Genomic DNA, 19,894 nt, shown 5'->3' with positions numbered 1-19,894 from the left:
TCAGCAGATTAAAAACCCAACATAGTGTCCGTGAGAATGTGGATTCAATCCTTGGCCTTGCTCAGTGGGTTAAGGATCTGGCGTTGCTACAAGCTGCAGTGTAGGCTGCAGACACAGCGTTGCTATGGCTGTGGTGTAGGCCATCAGCTGCAGCTCCAGTTTGACCCCTAGCCTGGGAACTTCCCTATGTGGCCTTAAAAAGAAAAAATTTTTGTAATTTCAGGACCCTGTAAGAACTCTTAAAAATTACTGAAGTCCTCAAAGCTTATATATTAATTCACTTACAAATAGCAATAATAAATGCATTATATATTAACATTAGAGCAATAATATCGTCACATGTCATACAACATGTACAATCACAATTTCACTGTACAATCATGACAGAATTAGAGAAAAAAAATCATACCTTAGTGTCATTATGAAAAGGATTTCATCACAAAAACCTCCCTGAAAGTATCTTAAGGGGGTCCGTGTGGCTAAAAATTTAAATCGAGGTAGCAGGGGTACAGGATAGCCAGCCATAGCTCTGAAATCCTCTTTCCATATATCAAGATAGCTACTGGTTTTCCTGCAATATGGGTTCTCAGAAGTAAAATCGAAAGTCATAATTTTGAACAAAGCTGAGCATGTTGCAAAGTACGCTGGTAAGAGGTGGAAAAATGGAAGCTGGTGGGAAATGCAGTTTTCGTTCTTTGTTTTTTATTTTTATTTTTGTCTTGTCTTTTTAGCGTCGCACCCGTGGCACATGGAGGTTTCCAGGCTAGGGGTCTAATTGAAGCTGTAGCTGCCAGCCTACGCCACAGCCACAGCAATGCCAGATCTGAGCCACATCTGCGACCTATACCACAGCTCACAGCAATGCTGGATCCTTAACCCACTGAGCAAGGCCAGGATCGAACCCACAACCTTATGGTTCTATTTGGATTCATTTCTGCTGCACCACAACGGGAACTCCCATGTTTCATTCTTTAGGGACCTTGACCCTAAAAGCAGTTTATCAGCAGGAAAGCATACTAAGAGTTGGAGACCTCATCCAACTCCTGCCCAAGGTGTGGAACAGAACTGCATGAAGATATGCTGACCTCCCCCCACCACCCCCAAAAACAGGAGGTGAGTGAGATGCAGATTCCCCTGGTGTCTGCTCACCCACAGCTTGGCCTGACCCAAAGCCAGAAAGACAGCTGAAGGAGGTCAGGGCACACAGGCTAATCCTGATATCTGACATGGAGATAATTCTGTGACTGGGGAAGTGATTCCATTTCAGATATCAATAAATCATGAGCTAGAAGGTTTATGTAATTCTGCTAGTAAAGTAAAATGCTCTGAGGATGTGCCAGTGACAGTATGGAAATCAGTATCAAGGAATCTAAGCTGGATATTAAAACTCAAATCCGACATTAACTATAAGAAAAAAAGCAGCTAAATATATAACAGACAAAAGTGGCCAAATTGATAAAATAGTTCAAGGTGATGCCCCCCAAAAAAGTGGAAGAGATGTAATTAGTCAATTATAATTAATATTTCTGACAACTGATTTAAAAATCGGAGGGAGTGCTCTTTCCTCCCCCCCCCCTTTGTTTTAAATTTTATTTATTTTTTTTCCCCACTGTACAGCAAGGGGATCAAGTTATCCTTACATGTATACATTACAATTACATTTTTTCCCCACCCTTTGTTCTGTTGCAACATGAGTATCTAGACATAGTTCTCAATGCTATTCAGCAGGATCTCCTTGTAAATCTATTCTAAGTTGTGTCTGATAAGCCCAAGCTCCCGATCCCTCCCACTCCCTCCCCCTCCCATCAGGCAGCCACAAGTCTCTTCTCCAAGTCCATGATTTTCTTTTCTGAGGAGATGTTCATTTGTGCTAGGTATTAGATTCCAGTTATAAGTGATATCATATGGTATTTGTCTTTGTCTTTCTGGCTTATTTCGCTCAGTATGAGATTCTCTAGTTTTCTCCATGTTGCTGCAAATGGCATTATGTCATTCTTTTTTATGGCTGAGTAGTATTCCATTGTGTATATATACCACATCTTCTGAATCCAATCATCTGTTGATGGACATTTGGGTTGTTTCCATGTCTGGCTATTGTGAATAGTGCTTCAATGAATATGTGGGTGCATGTGTCTCTTTTAAGTAGATATTGTCCAGATATATGCCCAAGAGTGGGATTGCGGGTCATATGGAAGTTCTCTGTATAGATTTCTGTACCAGTTTACATTCCCACCAGCAGTGCAGGAGGGTTCACTTTTCTCCACAGCCCCTCCAGCGCTTGTTATTTGTGGATTTAGTAATGATGGCCATTCTGACTGGTGTGAGGTGGTATCTCATGGTAGTTTTGATTTGCATTTCTCTTATAATCAACGATGTTGAGCATTTTTTCATGTGTTTGCTGGCCATCTGTATATCTTCCTTGGAGAAATGTCTATTCACTTTTCCCCTTTTTTTTATACTCTCAAATAATTTTCAGAAACAGTTCTCCTTGGCTGGATTATAGGTCGTAAATATCTTGATGTGTCCAAAGTCAATTGCATTTTTAAAAGTTACTTCCAGTTCCCAGAAATTCAGATAAGCTGGAGTATGTTAGTTGACATTGTCTAAAATCCCAGGTTTTGAGGCTAGCTATGTTGTAATACCAAATGCTTAGTGTTCCTATTTCCTTTATGGACTACCAGCCCATGAGGTAGAAAATGGCATTTCTGGAATTCCCATCATGGCGCCATGGAAATCCAACTAGGAACCATGAGGTTGCAGGTTCAATCCCTGGCCTCACTCAGTGGGTTAAGAATCGGGCATTGCCATGAGCTACGGTGTAGGTTGCAGACATGGCTCGGATATGGTGTTGCTGTGGCTGTGGTATAGGCTGGCAGCTGTAGCTCCGACTTGACCCCTATGTATAGCAACCTCTATAAGCCACAGGTGTGTCCCTAAAAAGCAAAAAAAAAAAAAAAGAAAGTGTTTCTTGCCATTTTATACAACCATGTCCTGCTTGTTGTCTACCACCTCCAGAGTCCTTAAGCAGCAAAAATACTCATCATCTGTCAATAAGGTCTGAATCATTCAGGGAAACTCTTAGCCAATGTAAATGGTGACCACATCATCCAATTTCTCCACCTTCTTACTTTCCATCTCTTTTCCCCAGAGGTATGTCTTCCAAAACTTTCAAGCTCATGATCATTATTAAAACATGCATGGAAAATCAAATATTCAAATAGTTTTATTGCACTTGGGCTTGAAATCTACCATTATCATGGAATTGGGATATTTCCTGTAAAAGGAAATATGGCGATAGTGCGTATTCATTGTTTAATAAAGTTCTCCTCTGTGATCATTCAAGAAGTGTTTTAAAGACACCTGTTGGAATATAGTCAACTTTCTTGTTTCTTCTTTCTGGGACTTCCCTCTGGGTTTTTGAGGCAAGTGTGTGTTTTCAGTATCTATACCACGCTGCCTCCTTTGCATGGTTTCTTGATAATGTTGCTATATTCATCTCACCCAGAAAATTCTCCCTCTCTCACCTCTAGTCCCAACAGTCTTTACGTCCTGTCCAACTCTTCTTCTCCATCCCCATGTCACTTACACAACTTCAGGAACTCCCTTCTGCCTCCCTCAGCAACACTCACCCCTCTCTCAACACCAGAAGAATAGATATCAGAAATGGGCCTGTGGAAGGGGAGAAATTAAGTTGAGAGGTCGTTTCTTTTCATAGTGAGTGCTTATGAATGGTCAAACTTTTTAACCCTATGCTTGTAATATTTTGATGAATGTGAATCAATCCATCATTCTTGATAACTCCAGAATGGTCTTATAAAGATGGTAAGATGGCTGTGTTATTCCTCTACATAAGACCCATTTCTGGAGTTCGTGTTGTGGCTCGGCAGGTTAAGGACCCAACATAATGTCCAAGAAGATGTGGGTTTGATCCCTGTCCTCGTTCAGTGGGTTAAGGATCCAGCTTTGCCGTGAGCTGAGGCATAAGTTGCAGATGCAGCTCCAATTCAACCCCTAGCCCAGGAACTTCTGGGCTAGTGCAGCCCTAAAAAGGAAAATGACCCATTGCTTATGTGATATCAGCCTAACCGCAGTTATATATCCCTGTGCTCTTGCATGTGCTGTTTGCTCTGTCAGGAATATAGATTCTCTTGATAGGGCTTTTGATCAGATCTTCTCTGAATTGGGTTTTAGACAGGACCCTGTGCTTTGCCAGCTTGATCATGACCAGCTGCCCAGTAGTGTCCTGCACAGACTAAGCAGGGATGGGACTGTCTTCATGAACTGGGATGGGCTAACTAAATCCTTTGAATCTTCATTCTGTCTTCCACAGCAGTCTGAGCTCTCAGCTGAAGAAAGTCCAGAAAAATTAGGAACCTCCCAACTGCATCGTCGAAAAGTCATCTCCTTGAACAAGCAGATTCTGCAGAAGACCAAACAACTGGAAGAGGTTGGTGTTTTTTTTTTTTTATAATTTCATTCAAGTAAAGTGAAACCATTATTCAAGAAGGGATACACTGGAGAAGAAGTTAAGATTTCTGGGTTAGAATGGTCAAAGGAGGTTCTAGAAGAGGGGTCAGCAGACTTGGACCATTGGGCAATCCAGCCACCACCGATTTTTGTAAATAGGCACAAACACATGAACACTCATTCCTTACAAATTTTCTGTCGCTGCTTTCAAGCTCCAGTGGCGTAATTGAGACCTACAAAGCCTAAAATATTTACTTCCTGGCCCTTTACAGAGGACATTTGCCAGCTTCTATTCTAGAAGAAGATCACAAGGCAAGAAGAGCGTTCATTAATTCACAAAGATTAGCTGATCACCACTGTGTGCTGGGCACTGAGCCAGGCTGTGGTGGTGAATGAAGTCATGGTCTCTGCTCGCAGGCCTCTGAAGGTCGTCATGGGGACATGTCCACTAAACAAGTACATCACTTCATTACAGCTATGATAGGGAGCTGAGAGAGTGACAAGGCGGGAGGCCCAGCCTAGCCTTGGTCACAGAGGACAGCGGCTGGGAAGCTGAGAAGGTGTCAGCTGGCAGGATGTCTGCAAGGATAGGGTAGGGACTTAGGAAACAGAGGAAGGGTCTTGGCCAGTTTCTCTTTTGTGCCTGGAGAGTCATGAGTAAGGCAGGTGGTCACAGAGTGCAATCAGACAGGACCTACCAGGTCATGTTAGGGACAGTGGAAGCTGTTGGAGTGACCTGATCAGATTTGTGTGTCTGGAAGACCTTTCTGTTTACCGTGGGAGCATGAACTGTTTGGACCTAGGTGAGAAGGGATGCATATTTATGTGTCTGAAATACCTTTCTGTTTACTGTGGGAGCATGAACTGTTTGGACCTAGGTGAGAAGAAGCACTAGGAGGCTGATCCAGCAATCCAGAACTGATCTGTGGATGGCTTTGACTGGTGGAAGTAAGATAGTGGAGGAAACCAGATCACTTTTGAAAGAGCTTTAGGAGATGGCATTCTGTCATACTTAGTCATGGATGGGACTATTTTGGAAAGACTTTGCTAAATTTGCTTTGGAAAGTAGACATAAGAGGAGGCTGTGGAGTCTGACTCAGAGCAGTCATTAGAAGATGAGGTGCTATATGCTTCAGTTGATTTGGCAATAAGATTAAATTAATTAGAAAAAATACATGTAGCAGAATATTATGGGAATGAATGTGGCTTTCTAAAGAATAGCTCACCAGTAGTTCCCATAACAGTTGATTTTTCAATAATGGGTGCCATTGACATTTTGAACATGTGCATTTTTCATCCTTTCAAATCCCATATATTCGTCATTATATCAAATGGTTCTGCTTAGTCATTTTCTTTGTTTGAATTTGTTCAATCAGAATTTGTTCAACTATGGCTGAACAAACAATAGGTTGGTTTTTAATAAAATGCTCTGGATCATAAGCAAGCAAGGATGTAAAGATTGACTGTGATTTGGTTTCTGTTTGGTAATTTGTTCAGACTTTTTTTTTTTTTTTTTCTTTTTACTGCCACACCTACATCATATGGAAGTTCCTGGGCTAGGGGTCAGAGCTTCAGCTTCAGGCCTAAGCACCACAGCCACAGCAGTAAGCCAGATCCGAACCACATCTGCAACACTCCACAGCTTGTGGCAATGCCAGGTCCTTAACCCATTGAGCAAGGCTAGGGATTGAACCTGTATCCTCATGGATGCTAGTCGGGTTCTTAACCTGCTGAGCCACAATGGGAACTCCTGTTTAGACATTTTAATGCTTAGCTCAGGGAGTGGCATCTCTACTCCTGACCTTTGCCAGTGATGAGAATCTGAAAGTGATTGACTAAGGAAGAATTCAGGAGTTCCTATTGTGGCGCAGTGGAAACAAATCCGACTAGGAACCATGAGGTTGTGGGTTTGATCCCTGCCCTCACTCAGCAGGTTAAGGATCCAGCATTACCATGAGGTATGGCATAGGTTGCAGATGAGGCTCAGATCCGGTTTGCTATGGCCGTGGTGCAGACCAGCAGCTGTAGCTCCAATTCGACCCCTAGCCTGGGAAGCTCTATCTGCTGCGGGTGTGGCCCTAAAAAAAGAAAAAAGAAAAAAAGAAGGAGAGAATTCATCACAGAATCAAGATGAGTATGAATCACGGATGAGGAGACTTTCTTATAACTTCTTTATCCTCTGCAGAAGGATCATTTTGAGGAAACTGCAGACCCTGTGAGCCAGAGAGGTTCAGCATGAGTTGATGTTGCCTTTATCTCCATTCTAAACTTGGGAAAAAAGAATGCTCATTCTTGTTTCAAATGGCAGTCCTGGCACGTTCTCAGTCCAGCTGGAAGGGCAGTCCTCTCAGACCCTCAGGCCCATTTTGCAGCTGGTTCATAACCTGTGTTTACCAGGAGCTGACTATTTTTCTCTCACTCAGCCTGATATCTAGCAAGCTCTCAGTAAAGGACAGTGATCATTATTGCTGTGGCTCATGTTATGAAAGATGACCAGCTGTGCATCAATCCCTTGGCCATGTGGCTGGGCCACCTGAATGAGGAAACTGAGGTGACAAGGGAGAGGTTCACCCAGGTCCCATGTCATATGGGAGCTCAGGGTATCAATGATAACCATGTGTCTGAGGACATTGCTTCAGGATGAAATGAGGATACAGGCAAGGATGCACTTTTTCTGAACAAAAGTTTTATACAGATATAGGGAACAAAAGATTAGAATGGGAGTTCCCTTTGTGGCTCAGTGGGTTAAGAACCCGACATAGTCTCTGCAAGAATGAAGGTTTGATTGCTGGCCTTGCTCGGTGGGTTAAGGATCTGGTGTTGCCACAAGCTGCGTTGTAGGTCGCAAATGTGGCTCAGATCCAGTGTTCCTGTGGCTGTGTTGTAGGCCTCAGCTGCAACTCCAATTTAACCTCTCACCCGAGAACTTTCATATGCTGCAAGTACAGCCGTGTTTTAAAAAAAAAAAAAGGAGTTCCCGTCGTGGCGCAGTGGTTAACGAATCCGACTAGGAACCATGAGGTTGCGGGTTCAGTCCCTGCCCTTGCTCAGTGGGTTAACGATCCAGCGTTGCCCTGAGCTGTGGTGTAGGTTGCAGACGCGGCTCGGATCCTGTGTTGCTGTGGCTCTGGCGTAGGCTGGTGGCTACAGCTCTGATTGGACGCCTAGCCTGGGAACCTCCATATGCCGCGGGAGCGGCCCAAGAAATAGCAAAAAAAAAAAAAAAAAAAAAAAAGATTCGTATGTTTCTCAAATAAACCTAAATCTGAATGTTTATAAAGATTAAAAACCAACATCAACATTTTCATAAACAGTTTTTCTCAAAAAATGGTTCAACCTCTAAGAATATTTGTGTCGTGTCCCCCACCCCCCGCCCCTGGCCACTTGCTAAACCCATTTTAATTTGCAATGTCCTATCAAGAAAATCTGCAGCTGCTAAACTTTGTTGCTGTCTGTAAATATGCCTTCTGCAAAAGTTTGCTCACTCCGGGTTAGCCAGTCTACAGAAACCCTTCATCTTCTAGGCCTTTGCAAGTTCTTATATCTGGTGCGTTACTGGGGAGAGTGGCTTGTCTGGTTATGAAAACCGAGCTTGTTTTTCACTTATTTTATCACAGGTATCTCTCTGTCCATCATAGTAATGGCTAATAAGGACTTTTTTTAGAGTAATGACAAAGCTTTTCAAAATAACTCATTCAGTTCACACAACATAACATCCTTGCGAAGGAGGTACTATTATGATCCTCATTTGACAAATAAGGAGCCTGAGACACAGAGAAGTGAAGCCATATTACCTGTGTCACACAGCTTGTGGAACCAAGATCTACCTCATTATATCTTTTACTGCATGGTGTGACACAGTGTGTGTGTGTGTGTGAGTATGTTATAATTTTTTACAATTTTTAAAGTATAGTTGATTCACAATGTTGTGCCCATGACATAGTATATATGTACCATAGTTTATTTAACCTGTCCTCAATTCATGAGTAGGTAGGTTTTTCCTGGATTTTTTTTTTTCCCAGTTGTAAATGTATGCTACCGTAAACATCTTTGTGCAAATATGTAAATATTTCTGTAAGATGGCTTTTAGGAAGTGGAATTGCTGGATCAAAAAATATACGCATTTTCAGTTTTTCTAAAAACTGTCAAATTATTCACCAATGATTTTACTACTTTACCTGTCTACCAATTGTATGTAAGAAAATCTTAACTCTTTAAATCCAAGAACCTCTCATCCAAAGTCATGCAGGCAGAAAGCAGCCAGGATACACCCATGGCCTTGGGGAGGAGAGCTATGGAGAGAGTCTTAGCCAACAGAGAAATTGGAGGAGGAAAAGGAGGAGAAGGAATAAAGAACATTACGTGATCCAACAAGAGGCTGTGTTGCAGAAGCATAGAGCTAGAGTGCAACTAGCAAATAGCAAAGAATAAACCTGAGATTGAGGAAAGAGGGTTCCAGAAAGGTAGTGTTAAGCACCAGCTGAGTTTTGAGGAGTTAAGTTTTGGGGTTAATGGTAAAGAAGGAAGTGGGGGTAGGAGAATCACAGCGGATTCCAGCAAGATGAAAACTCAGCTGAGCTACTGGGATTCTCCCCGTTAGAGAAGACATTGTCAGAGAGCCTGTGAAGAAGGCTTTTAGTAGTTAAGTTAACGAGAAGAGCTTTTAGTAGTTAACGAGAAGAGCTGAGTCTTCCCTTCCTTAGCAAGTTCCCATTTCCCTCCAAGATCCAGCCCCTGTGAGCCTTTGTTAGTATAGTATTCCTTGATGAGCAGGCTGACTCTTTCCTTGGCCTCCCTGAGCCGGGCTATGGCCCAGCTCTTCTCCTACATTAATTCCCAGTTTACCAGATCGACTTTTCAAGGGCAAGGGCAGTGCCGTGGTCCTCCACTGCCCACCTTGTTTGAGCAGAGCCTTGCATCAGTGTCAGATGTCAGGGAAGAGGGGGGGCAAGAAGGTGGGTGAAGCAGGTGTGCAGATGGCAAGACCTCTTTCTGGAGCTTCAAGAGTTAAATCACTAGGATTTTAAGAGTAAAAGAAACTTGCTCCAGAAATGCTCTCATCTACCAATGACACAGGTTCATGCAAGCCATCATTGCACAGATGGCTCCCTCTGAAAAGCAAGAAGCCAGAGCCCCCAGCTTCCGTCCTTTATCTTTCCTGCCCTCTGCTTGAGGTGGGTTCCTGAGAGGTCCTGATTGGAAATTCATCAGTCATGAAGATTGGTAACTAGAAGCACAATGTAGGAGCAGTGATTTCTGAAAGGGGCATAATTTCTAATAGGTTGCTTACAGGTCAACAGTGGGATGAGTAACTTTACATTAATTGTTGAGATATAAGATACAATATCATTGTGAATTTGTATGCAGGGAACAAAGGGTCTGATGGGTCCAATAGTGGTTTTCAGACATCCCCTTTTCAAAAGTAGAAATGAGCTTTGAGCTTTGAATGGGAGATTTTCAGATATCTAAAAGTTCATAGACAGAAATTCCGTTCATGGCACAGTGATTAACAAAACCAACTAGGATCCATGAGGATTCGGGTTTGATCCCTGGCCTTGCTCACTGGGTTAAGGATTGGACGTTGCTGTGAGCTGTGGTGTAGACTGGCAGCTGTAGCTCTGATTTGACCCCTAGCCTGGGAACTTCCACATGCTTCAGGTGAGGCCCTAAAAATAAAGTTCACAGACAGCACAAAATACACCTTTTTAGTAAGGAAAAGGGAAATGACATTTTTGAGATGTAAGTTTACAGTTATGAACTGAAGAGTAAAGGTAGTTCATTTCCTTTCTCTTTGTGTCGAAGTCCTGAGTCCTTTCTTCTGTCTGGCATTGTTTGCCATGCAGTCAAACTCTATGCTAGATTCTTGAGTACAGCAGTGCAGTTTGTATCCTGTGAATGGGCAGCTTCATCAACTGAATTGATTGTAGCCATACAGAAAAGTCAGACCTGAACTTGAATCCAGGCTTTATCACTTATCAGCTATGAAACTTTAACAAAGTAACTTAACTCCTCTGAGTCTTTATTTCTTCAGTTGTTAAAAATAAGAATAATGCCTTCTTCCACTGAATGTAAGGAGTCACTGTTAAAATTTATACAGAATTTCTAGTACCTTACCTGACATGCAGTTGGTGTTCATTGAATCTAAAATTTCCACATGCTCAGTTTAAATCATAGCTTACGTTTCTCATCTGTGAAATGTCGATACCTCCCATATCTGTGCTGTTGGGAAGACAGAATGAGGACACATGTCTGATGTCTTTTATCTTTCATTTACAGCTACAGGCAAGTCGTACCAACCTGCAAGCCAAATATGAGGAAAAAAAGAAAACGCTGACAGAGGTGAGCAGATTTCCTTCCTCTGGGGGTCTTTTTGATCTGCACAACTAACAGGATGCCTGCATCATCAGTCTGCATGAAGTCAGGATTCCTTTCTCAGAGCTCAGGTCCATCTGGGATGGAGGATGGTCATATGGAAGCTCATGCCCTGAGCCATCTGTTCACCCACCCATTACGGGGATCAGGAAAGCCTCCTGTGGACAGTAGGCCTGACCAGCAGGGCCAGCCACATGGAAGTCCATGGAGGGTCACTCACAGCACATGGCCCCTGCTCCCCAAGCCACAGACTGTAGAAAGCACCAGAATACTGGATACCTTGAGAGCGAGATTTCTTTGTGTAAGATGACACAACTACAGAGGGACCTAGTTTGTTGTTCAGAATTGCTGGTGAGCCTGTGTGGGAAAAGCACCTTAGGAACTTGTTTGGAAACAAGCGATTTCTGAAGCACTAACCATTCTGTCTCTAGACCAGTGCTCTAGTCTACACATCCTGGACATGAGCTGCAGCAGCTTCCTGCTAACCTTGCTCGAGTCAGACTAGCCCCCACAATCTGAATTGGGTCCTTCCAGTCTACTCTGTTACTATTTCTCCTGGAGTCAGTGGTTTTTGTGAACTGACAGACTCCTTGGTTAGTCTCATCTGAAGTTGAGGGGGGATTCTGTCAACAACCAGGGACCTCTCTGTTCAGTCCCGAGCTTTTCTTCCAATCTCAGGGCTTGTCCCTATACTTGTATACTAAGGTATGGTCATACCACCCCTTAAATTTTGTTAGTACATTGTGCTGTGTTTAACGTTGCACCATACGGCTCCCTGTCCCTGTCTTTATCTCAAGAATCTGAACATAAGACATGGTCAACATTGTTTGATAGTGAAATTTAAGTGTTAATAAAATAGTATACTCATTTAAAAAAGAAGAAGAATTGCTGGTCAACTCCTAGGCAGAATGGGGGAGGGGATGTCAGGAGGAAGAGGAGGGTTGTGGGTCTCTTTTGACCCTGTGATCATTTTCTAACCCAGTTTGTGAGTGTCCTGTCCCTCTTCAGCATTGTAGCGCTGCTTGGCTCCCACTTCCAGTTGTTTAGGAAACCAGGCAAGAAAAACAACCCCTCGTGATGCCAGCTCTGTCGTGAGGGGAGTTTAGATATTTCTCTCTCTGGCCCTGTTTCCACAGAAGACTCATCCTTATCAGGTCTGAAAAGCTCTCGTTGTGATTTGAGTGCTCAGACTGCAGCTGTACTTTACAAGGGCCTCACTGCCAGGACCCCACCAAGTGCTTTCTGGACTATGTGGAAGCAGGACCAATCTTCAAAGACATCTCTGAAGCCAAGGCAGTCCTTACTTTTGTTTTTTTTTTATTTCACGTGTAATTTGCCCACTTAAAATTGTCATTTCTCCACCAGTATGCACCACTTAGTTTGCTGCCTTGCTGTAAACCTAACAATGTTCTTGATTCTGACCTGCACTAGTCTCTTCAGTTATTGTCAAAATGTCTGAAAGAGGCAGGCACAAGAATGACAACTAGGAGGAATTTTTTAAACATTCTCTCTAAAGACGCCTGTGTTGCATTTGAACACGTCAGCTTTATTTACACTATTCTGTGACTACATTCCTTCTGGATTAAATGGCAAACTCCTGGGCTGGGATCCCTGCTGCTGTCTAACTTTTCATGCTACAGAGTCCCAGGCTTGAAGTTTGCCAAGTCATGGGTCTGGCTTTGTATAATAATCTGAAAGAGATTAAAGGCAAAGCATCTTGGTGTCAGTTTCCTAAAATAGCTTAACATGCCAGGTGTGCTCTGGGCATATTGTCTGTATTAGTCCAGTGAATCTTCCTGGCTACGTATGACCACACTGTCAGTATATCTGTGCTGCAGCTGGAGAAACTAAAGCAGAGAGGCCATGACAATTCCAGTGCTGGTAACCTGGCACATAGGCCTCTCAGAGAGCTCACTCTCTTGTGGGGCAGACCAGTTCCTGTCTAGAAAATGGGGAGACTTTGCAAAACCTAGTGCTGAACAACTTAGGAAGAAGCCTGATTTAGTCAGAATGCTGAAGACCAGGACCCTGGATCAGTAATGGGCTTTGCTTTGAGGCCTCAGCCTCCTGATTTATTTAGGACAAGAACTGGGCAAAATGAGCCCTCTGCACCCTTTCACGCCAGTATGCCCAGGTTTACCTCACCAGCAAGACCTGCCCTTCCAGGATTACCTGGCTGCACTAAAAAATGGGGAAGATCTGTCTTTCCTAAAGTTAGGAAAAGTAAAACAGGGCATGGAAGGTAGAAGACAGGTGACAGCACCTGACAGCGTGGGAAGGCTGCAGGCCCTGCATTCACAGGGCCCTCACTTCTAGTCTGTGTACTTTTTTTTTTTTTTTTAAATGGCTACACCCTCAGCGTATGGAAGTTCCTGGGCTAGGGAAGTTCCTCAGTGACCCAAGCGGCCCCAGTCAAATTCTTAACCCACTGTGCTGTGGTGGCAACTCCTAATCTGTACACTTTTTTTTTTTTTTTTTTTTTTTTTTGTCTTTTTGCCTTTTCTAGGGCCGCTCCCGCAGCATATGGAGGTTCCCAGGCTAGGGGTCTAATCCAAGCTGCAGCCGCTGACCTACGCCAAAGCCACAGCAACATGGGATCCAAGCCACATCTGCATCATACATGACAGCTCACGGCAATGCCAGATCCTTAACCTACTGAGCAAGGTCAGGGATCGAACCTGCAACCTCATGGTTCCTAGTCAGATTCGTTAACCACTGCGCCACGACAGGAACTCCTGTGCACTTTTATTTATTTTATTTATTGTTTTTTTTTAGGGCTACTCCCACAGCATATGAAAGTTCCCAGGCTAGGAATCAAATCAGAGCTGTAGCTGCCAGTCTACACCACAGCCACAGTAATGCGGGATCCGAGCTGCATCTTCGACCTATACCACAGCTCACAGAAATGCCCAGTCCACAACCCACTAAACGAGGCCAGGGATCAAACCTGCATCCTCATGATACTAGTCAGGTTTGTTAACTGCTGAGCCACGACAGGAACTCCCTGAGCACTTGTATTTTTATTTTTATTTTTTTGCCTTTTTTTTTAGGGCCACAGCTGCTTGCATATGGAGATTCCCAGGCTGCGGGGGAGGGGGGGCGTCCAGTCTGAGCTACAGCTGCCAGCCTACACCAGAGCTCACAGCAACACCAGATCCTTAACCCACTGAGCGAGGCCAGGGATTGAACCCGCAACCTCATGGTTCCTTGTTGGATTCGTTTCTGCTGTGCCACCACAGGAACTCCTCCCTGTGCACTTTTAAATTCTGCAGTCACAACCATAATTTCCTTTGTGTGAAGTTGATTCTTTTTTAGACATACAGCATCATCTCTTGCCTTACCTATGCATTAACTATTTCTAAAGTTTTTTATGACCTATAAATTATTCCTTCAGATGAGAATTCACTTGTTGAGATGATATATTTTTTTATGATTTTCTTGTTCTTCAAATGTTTGATAATTCTTGATGGTGCTTATTTTTGATTCTGAAATTTTCTGTTAGCATCTGTGTGCATTCTGTATCCATTTTACGCAGCCTGCTTAGTGTGATTGTTCTGGAAGGATGGGTCCTACTTTTCGTGGCATCAGCCAGTGGTAACTGATACTTGGGCTGGGGCACTCCCACACTCCCACTCCAGCTCTCCGGGAGCTGCTGCTGGGCTAAGGGAGCCAGGCTTCACTGCGTGGCCCAACCCTGCTCCTAACACAGACCCCACCCAGCCCTGCAGACCAGTCCTTCCCAAGTCTGCTGTTTCCACACGGCCGTCCTCTCATGACCAGTCCTCTCTATCAGCTATCTTTCCTGGCCCCGAGGTACCCACTCCTGTGATCCAACAGAATCACCTGGATTTTCTATGGCTTGAGTCAAGAAGGGCTCGTGGCAACTTGTACTCAGTCTTCCGTTTTCAGCTAGATCCCTTGGAACTTTTTCAACTTATTTTTTATTTTTTCTTAATAGAATACACATACACATGGTTCAAAATTATAAAAGTACGAAGGGTATACCTCTGTAACCCAGCCATACAGTATTCTCTGCCGAGGGTAACCAGTTTCTTATGAATCTTTTTAGAAACTTTTAATGCATATACAAATAGCATGTATATTATTTTATATGTGTATGTCCCAGTGTATTCATTCCTTCATATGAAAGCACATTGGAATCGTGGTGGGTTTATGTTTTTGTTTTTGTTTTGGTAAAGCCCATGGCATGTGGAAGTTTCCAGGACAGAGATCAAACCTGCACCATAGCAGTGACAATGCTGAATCCTTAACCATTAGGCCACCATGGAACTTCTGGAATCATGATTTTATATGTCATTTTGTAACAGTAGATATTAGATATTAGAGAGTATCATAAAAGAGCTGTTTATTTTTTAATAGCAACTTCATATTTTATTCTATGATAGATCTGTACACCTTATAAATTAAAATCTCAGTTTCCTTAAAATTTCTTTTTTGAAATCCTCACTATCTGATTCAGAAAATGAAAGTGGATTTTTTTCAAGAAGCTAGGAGATTTATCCCTGCCCTGTTAGTAGCCATGATAGTAATATCCTCAAATCGAAACCTAGGTCTGTCTCTCACAGCCAGTTTTTATTTCCCTTTTCCTACTGAAAGGCACCTGCTGTCAGCATTACTTTTGGCTTTCTACGCATTTGCTGCTATGATTGAAAGGTACTGCCAGGGTTCCTTTTACCAACAGGATGTGTCAAGAAGGGTCTGGTTTTGACCTTTCCATGCTGTCCCTCCACCCCCATCCTCTTCTTCTTGTCCACTACTAGCCAAGTCTGGGGTGCAGGGGTGAGCCAGGGGAGGGAACTGGAAGCCTCACCTCCTGTCCTGCCCTGTCCCCAGCAAAGTGCTTCCTACTCTCTCACAGCTGAAGAGCTACAGTGAGAAACTGGACCAAGAGCAGGCAGCCCTCGAGAAGATAGAAGCCAAGGCCGATCCAAGGTAAGAGGTTTCAGCAAAGGTGTATTTTCTCTGCCGAGAAAGTATCTTTGCCAGTTAGTACCTTGTTTGAGCTCAAGCCTGAGGAGCCCGAGGTCATTGCTGCCAGCCCCGAGCAGCGTGGTTACTTCCCTGCCCACCCAGAATGTGCCCCTGCCGGGCTGTGCTTGCTGCCCTGTCAGCCGCCTCTCCCTCCATGTTCCCTGTGGGGTCAGAAGCTGCATGTTTTTGCATTTTGTTTCGTTTCATTTTTCTGTTTTAAAAAACTAAGTAATACATTCACAGCTCAAAAAAGGCACACGGTGAAAAGCCTTCCTCCCACCCCTTCCCCCCAGCCACCTGTTCTCTCTTGGAGTCAGTGATTGTCACCAGTTTTTGACAGAACACATTTTAGCCCTTTCTCCTTGGGAATGAAGCTACAGTCTCTTTTTGCCAAGACACAGATGCTGGGTTTGGGGGGTTTGGGGTGTTTTTTTTAATTGTCTTTAGACAATTTATTTATTTATTTTTCTTTTTACAGCCACACCTGTGGCATATGGAGGTTCCCAGGACAGTGGTTGAATCAGAGCTGCAGCCGCCAGCCTATGTCACAGCCATAGCAACACCGGATCTGAGCCACATGTGTCACCTACACCGAAGTTTAAGGCAATGCCGGATCCTTAACCTGCTGAACGTGGCCAGAGAACCCACATCCTCATTGAGACAACGTCGGATCTTTAACCCATGGAGCCACAACGGGAACTCCTGTTTAGACAATTTAAATTAAATATAAGGAGTGCTTGCATTTGACCATTTTAGCACCAAACTGGGTTGTAAATTCTCGTAAGTGTCCCTCACTTGAGTGAAATTGTGAAATAATAAAGTGCTTCAAATGCTTTAGGCACACATTGAGGAGTTCTGGACTAGATGGATATTTTTAGCAAAAAACAAACAAAACGTACCTTCAGATTACTGGGCTTTATGATTAGAAACGCTCTTTTCCTAATATGGAGCAAAGTACTATCAGATACTTGACATTTAAATTTTCAAATTAGTGCTTTTAATGACCTTAAGCAACTCTTTCCTTTCAGAATGGAAATTAAGAGTGGGAATTAAAGTTACAATACTGTCTGTGCTCTGAGTCTGTTGAGTAATTGGTATCATTAAAAGTAGACAGTAATCTTGAAACTCACTGATGTTTCTTCAGTTGACATTTTAATTCCGTATTCTGTAATGTTTATTAATGTTTGTTTCAGTGTGGCCTGATGAGCTCATGTTATGTAAATGCATAATAATGTCAGTTAAATGGTAGTCATTGTCGTATGTGGGAGACCCATTAGACACTCTTGGGAGAGACAAAGGAAATTAAGAAAGAAGTTCCTTTTGATCTGGGGTTTTCGTTTTTCACTGTGCTTCATAAAATTACAATGGCTTGTTGGATTTTGGTCATTTTCGGTCTTTTCTCTGCAGCATCCTGGAGAACTTGAGAGCCCTTGTAGCCATGAATGAAAATCTGAAAAGTCAGGAACAGGAGTTTAAAGCACATTGTCGAGTAAGTGTTGCTTGGTGTCAGCAGACAAGAACCAAGTTTCTTATAAAATCTCCTGCCTTACTTCCTCTGTGCTGCTGCAGCACCCTGTCCAGATGCAGTCAGGAAAATAGATTCACTTGGACAGGTATATGCCAGTGTGTGAGAGAAAGAGGGTAGTGAGGTAGGTGCCTCCAAGGACACTGGAAGTGAGTTAGATGAGGACCTGTGCATGCCAAGCCCCAAGACTGAGAGCACAGTCTAACAGTGTTTTCTAATGTACAAGTGGATTTAAAAGACAACTCTTACAAAGTGCAAGGAATAGCATCTTATGAAACCAGGGCCTCCCTGAAAACCTGACGTGTCTGTACATCACATATTCTGCCACCTGAGAGCTCGTGGTCCAGTAGTGGGGGTGGCTCGTGCACAGGTGACCACGTGGGAAGCAGGAGAGAAGCCTGAGTTCTGTGTGAGTCCACAGCAGGAGAGGCCACTGTGGCTCCAGAGCCATCTGGAAGCTGGATGTGACTTAAGCAGGTGGGGGTGGCGTGTGGAGGAGGGCCTTGGTAACATAGCAGGGCTCCAGGCCACAAGGTGGACAGGCCTATGGACAAGAGATGAGAGCGAAATAGGCTCTGGGCTAGGCTGTAAGCCACTCACTCATTCCAAGTCCCATGATTACTGCAAGCCTTGCCTGCCCCTTGTAACTGAGGTACAGATGTTTGAATCCTGAAAAAAATCTTCAGGTCGAAAATCGGGAACCTGGGCAGTTAGTTCCTAATGGACTTTTTGTCCTGGCATAAACTCATAAAAACGTGAAAAGAAGGCTCTAGATAAATGATTACATCCAGTTACTAGCCTGTCCAAGTTTTGTTGTAAATGTTCACATCACTTTTAAAGGAGGAGATGGCACGGCTGCAGCAGGAAATTGAAAGCCTGAAGGCCAAGAGGGCACCAGATGGAGGTGAAAAGGTAAGGGCTGAGGCCATTGTGACTTCTACCATGACAGCTCCTCCAGAGGACTCACCAGCAAAGTCTGCTGCTAAAAAGGACCAGACTTCTCAGCCTGGTCCTCTGAACACACACTTCTCAAATGGTTTTCTTAGATTTCCATCCCAGTCCTTTGTCTTTCTTCTTGGGTTACAGCAGCCAAGGGTGTGGACGGCAGGAACTCCAGGCAGGATTGGACGGGCTGCAAGCCCAGCCTCCCCCTCCATTAGGGACGGGGTGTTTCCAGGGACCCCCTGAGCTCTGTTCTCACTTGTCCCATTTGCTTCTAAATTCTGCACCTGTTTGTTCATTTCACCCTTTGCTCTGCCCAGGGACACGGGCTGTGATGTCAGAGCACCAGGAGCATGGAAGCATCCTGGGCTTAGGAACTTGCCCCAGCTGGCTCTGCCCAGAGGCCTTGCTCTCCCAAGGAGCTCGTGTGGACAAGGACAGAAAAATAAGTCTGTTTCTCTCACCAAATGAGATTGTAGGGATCACTGTGGGGTTTTTTTTCCCTTCTCACACTCCATTCAAAACCTGTTTGCTGAGGATCCCTGTGCTTAGACTGTGAGAGCTGGACATGGCCTTGGAACCATCCACTGCATCCCCTCTTTTGTAGAAACTGGGAACTTGAGCTTCAGGGAGGGGAGCGGGCTTGTCTAAGCAGCCAGCATGAGTCCATAGGCCTTCCTCCAGGGCTGCACCTGGAGCTGTGCAGGTCGCTGCCACACTCAGAGGGGAGGAAGGCCACAGAGTTTTGTTACCACAGCCAGGCAGCGGAGGCGTAGGGGGGTGGGGGGTCAAAGAGTGTGGCTGTGCAGTGGGTGGTGTCCTGGGACCATCCCCACACAGCCAGCCTTTCCAATTGTTTCCAAGACTCTGAGCTCTGAGCCTCATGATGTCAGCTCAGCCAGCCTCTGGGTTTGCAGAGCTCAGACTTCCAGGATCGCATTTCTGTCCTCAACAGTCACGTTCTGTTAGAGGGATTGACCCATGTTCAGAGACAGACTGACTTGTTAGTGTGCAGCTGACAGACATTTAAGAACAATTTAAACCTGGGGCTCACGTACAGGCTGCTTACTCTTCAGACCTAGTCGGGGACTGCGCACCCCTACCCCTTCCTCCATCAAGCCCCTCAACTTCTGCCTCAGTCCCTTACTCAGTAATGGCGTCTGTTCCTTTTCCTCATTGCAGGACCTCTCTGGGGGAGAGCCGCAAGGTGCCCCGACCCCAGTGATGACTCACCACGTGAGTACCTGCCCTTCTCAGGGTGGCCGCTGGCCTCTGCAAGTGTGGCGGCCAGCTTTGTGTCCTTTTTGACAGCTTCCTGGGCCTCCTTCAGTCATACGTACACCACCTCCTCTTCTGCAGGCTCTCAGGGCCTGGCTCCGTCTGGCATACCTGCCCTCAGATGGAGGCAGGACCTCCCTGGGAATGGACGTCGGGGCCAACATCCCTGTGGGTTCCCTCCCAGCACCTTGTGCAGGTGTTGTCTCCACTCTGATATCTGAGCGGGGAAGGGGAGAGGCCTACATGGGGCGTCCGAGGGCCAGGCAGCACAGCGGGAGAGAGCTCACCATGTGGGGCTGCCTGCCAGCGTCAGTGGCT

At 44.6% G+C, this 19,894-nt stretch overlaps 1 protein-coding gene across 2 annotated transcripts in view; it reads left to right on the top strand.

The window, feature by feature from the left end:
- The window catches only part of CCDC93 (coiled-coil domain containing 93), a 100,843-nt gene that overhangs the window by 59,159 nt on the left and 21,790 nt on the right, over window positions 1–19,894 (top strand). For both annotated transcript variants that reach the window (XM_001927273.5, XM_021075794.1), the window contains 6 exons: window positions 4,331–4,447; window positions 10,744–10,806; window positions 15,719–15,792; window positions 17,239–17,320; window positions 18,197–18,268; window positions 19,481–19,534. In XM_001927273.5, coding sequence (XP_001927308.2) covers window positions 4,331–4,447; window positions 10,744–10,806; window positions 15,719–15,792; window positions 17,239–17,320; window positions 18,197–18,268; window positions 19,481–19,534 — 462 coding nt within the window. The remainder of the gene's footprint in view (window positions 1–4,330; window positions 4,448–10,743; window positions 10,807–15,718; window positions 15,793–17,238; window positions 17,321–18,196; window positions 18,269–19,480; window positions 19,535–19,894) is intronic.

Source organism: Sus scrofa, chromosome 15 (genome assembly GCF_000003025.6).
Source record: "Sus scrofa isolate TJ Tabasco breed Duroc chromosome 15, Sscrofa11.1, whole genome shotgun sequence".
Lineage (NCBI taxonomy): Eukaryota > Metazoa > Chordata > Mammalia > Artiodactyla > Suidae > Sus > Sus scrofa.
Note: the sequence above shows the minus strand (reverse complement) of the source record. Positions and strands in the feature narration are given on the sequence as shown.